The following is a 2,193-nucleotide window of genomic DNA, read 5'->3' on the forward strand; positions in this document are numbered from 1 at the left end:
AAGCTAAAAAAGCCGATGATGATGAAGAAATAAATGGAAGATGGATTCCGCTATCTGCCGGCATCTATAAAACTTGAAGTCATTTGACCGATGGAAGATGAAGGATATGATCCTGTGATAGTGTTACTGGAAACCGAAACTTCCATAAATTTTGTGCTCCCACGCAGGGAATCAGGAGAGCCCAAATCATCAATTACAGGAAGCTTATCTTCCCAGTTAAGATACCGTATAACTTGTCTCACGGTTGGCCTGGCTTTAGGTTTGCGATGAGAACAAAGAAGACCCAACCCCAGTACCAACTCCATTTCTTTGACCACGAATGCATAGTTCAGCTTTGGATCAGCTGCATCAATAATTCTACCCATTCGATGGTATTCAATCACTGAATCTATCAGAATGAAGTTACCAGTTTCAACGGGTTTTCTGCCACAAGCCACTTCAAGAAGCAAAATACCGTATGCATACACATCGGAGCTAGTAGAAGACTGACCAGTGCGTTTCAATTCAGGTGCAAGATACCCTATCGTGCCAACAATATTTGTGGTGTGCGACATCGTGCCATGATCATACAACCTGGCTAGACCAAAGTCACCTAGCCGCCCGTTCATTTCTGCATCTATCAAGACATTGCCTGACTTGACATCTCAGTGAATCACCACTTGCTCCCATTCCTCATGCAAATACAAAAGCCCTGCTGCAACGCCCTTAACAATATTGAATCTTTGCTCCCAGCTCAATACAAAGTTATTTCTCCGACTGAAGAGGAGACCGGCAAGGCTTCTATTTGGGATGAAGACATAAACTAGGAGGAGGTCATTATTTGTCTTGCACCATCCTTGGAGATTCACCAAGTTCTTGTGCCGTAAATGTCCCAGGCTTTCAATCTCCGCTGTGAATTCTCTCAAACCCTGGATTGAGTTGTGATTGATCTTCTTAACAGCAACTTCATTTCCATTTGTAGGCAATCTACCTTTGTACACTGCGCCAAACCCACCAACTCCGATGATCTCACTCTTTTTAAAACCCTTAGTTGCTGTATAAAGATCTTGATAGCGAAACCTGTGTGGACACTCCAATTCCCAGTCTTCAAGAACCTCAGATTGCCGCCACTTTATTTTATACACCGTAAGAAAGAATAGGATTACAAACAGAAGAGTGGTCACACCGCATAAAGATGCGATAATAACGATCACTGAGGGTCGGAAAGACGATGAATTTTTCTCCTGCTGTGCGATTGGAAGCCGAGAAAGATTTAGCGGAGGCAGGGCTGCTCCCTTGGTGGAAAAACTCCATCCCAGTATGTAATGAGAGCTCGCCTTATTTCCAGTAGAGGCGGAGAAACCAACATACATATCCTCCTTAACATAAGTGCTTAGATCTTGTGGGAAGGAAATGAGTGGTTGAATCGGTTTGCCATGGTCCATGGGAGCTATTGTTACGTTAATACATTTAGTCACACCTTATATTCGACCCAAGCTTGAATAGGTTTACCACTCTCCAACACCAATTCTTCAAATGAATCAAGCCGGTTTACGTCGTCGTTATAAGAAGCTGGTCTGCCTGCTTTTGAATCCACGCTGTTGATGTTGATTCCGACATGATTGCCTACAGAGTCTGTACTCTTGTTGAATCCATTAACTGTGTCGAATTCAACAGCAAAAATATGGTTGGAGGACAAACCATCGTTCATAGGGTTGAAAAGACCTAGGTAATGCCCCGCCTCAGGCCCAGGAAGCCGATCGGAGGGAGATAAGGTGAAAGCAAAGCCGAATCCTCCCTCACCTTTGGATGCAGAGATTATCTGAAAGACAAAAGTTGTGCTGAAAGAAGAAGCATTCGTACTTTTTTGGAATAAAATGCATGTCCTACAGCATTTTGTGTTTTGTTGGTTAGCCTTAGTAAACCACTAGGCTTGATAATGGAAACTTTATCAAGTGTGAGGTTTGCTTCACTTCCATTGAATCCATTGAAGAAGAATTCTACATCTTGAGCCTCAGCAACCATGCAAAAGAATAAGAACAACAAAACTAAATAGACCGTCGAGGCTATGGAATTTTGAGAGTTAGGAACTGGCAACTCGAAAACTATTAATTTAAGCAACTATATTGCTTAAACAAAGAGATGGGACGCAAAACCCCCAAGAAGTTTGGCTAGAAAGGCTAAAAATTAAGTTTTCAATTCTATCTTATCTCG

The 2,193-nt window shown here is 42.5% G+C and overlaps 1 protein-coding gene across 1 annotated transcript in view; it reads right to left on the minus strand.

Moving 5' to 3' along the window:
- The window catches only part of LOC105121914 (lectin-domain containing receptor kinase VI.3-like), a 7,501-nt gene extending 5,308 nt beyond the window's left edge, over positions 1-2,193 (minus strand). The window contains 3 exon segments of the mRNA XM_011020775.1: positions 2-1,462; positions 1,465-1,839; positions 1,842-2,193. Of these exon segments, the coding sequence (XP_011019077.1) occupies positions 51-1,462; positions 1,465-1,839; positions 1,842-2,004 (1,950 nt within the window). The 5' untranslated portion in view covers positions 2,005-2,193 and the 3' untranslated portion in view covers positions 2-50.

Source organism: Populus euphratica, unplaced genomic scaffold, assembly GCF_000495115.2.
Source record: "Populus euphratica unplaced genomic scaffold, PopEup_1.0 scaffold46.1, whole genome shotgun sequence".
In the NCBI taxonomy this organism is placed as follows: domain Eukaryota; kingdom Viridiplantae; phylum Streptophyta; class Magnoliopsida; order Malpighiales; family Salicaceae; genus Populus; species Populus euphratica.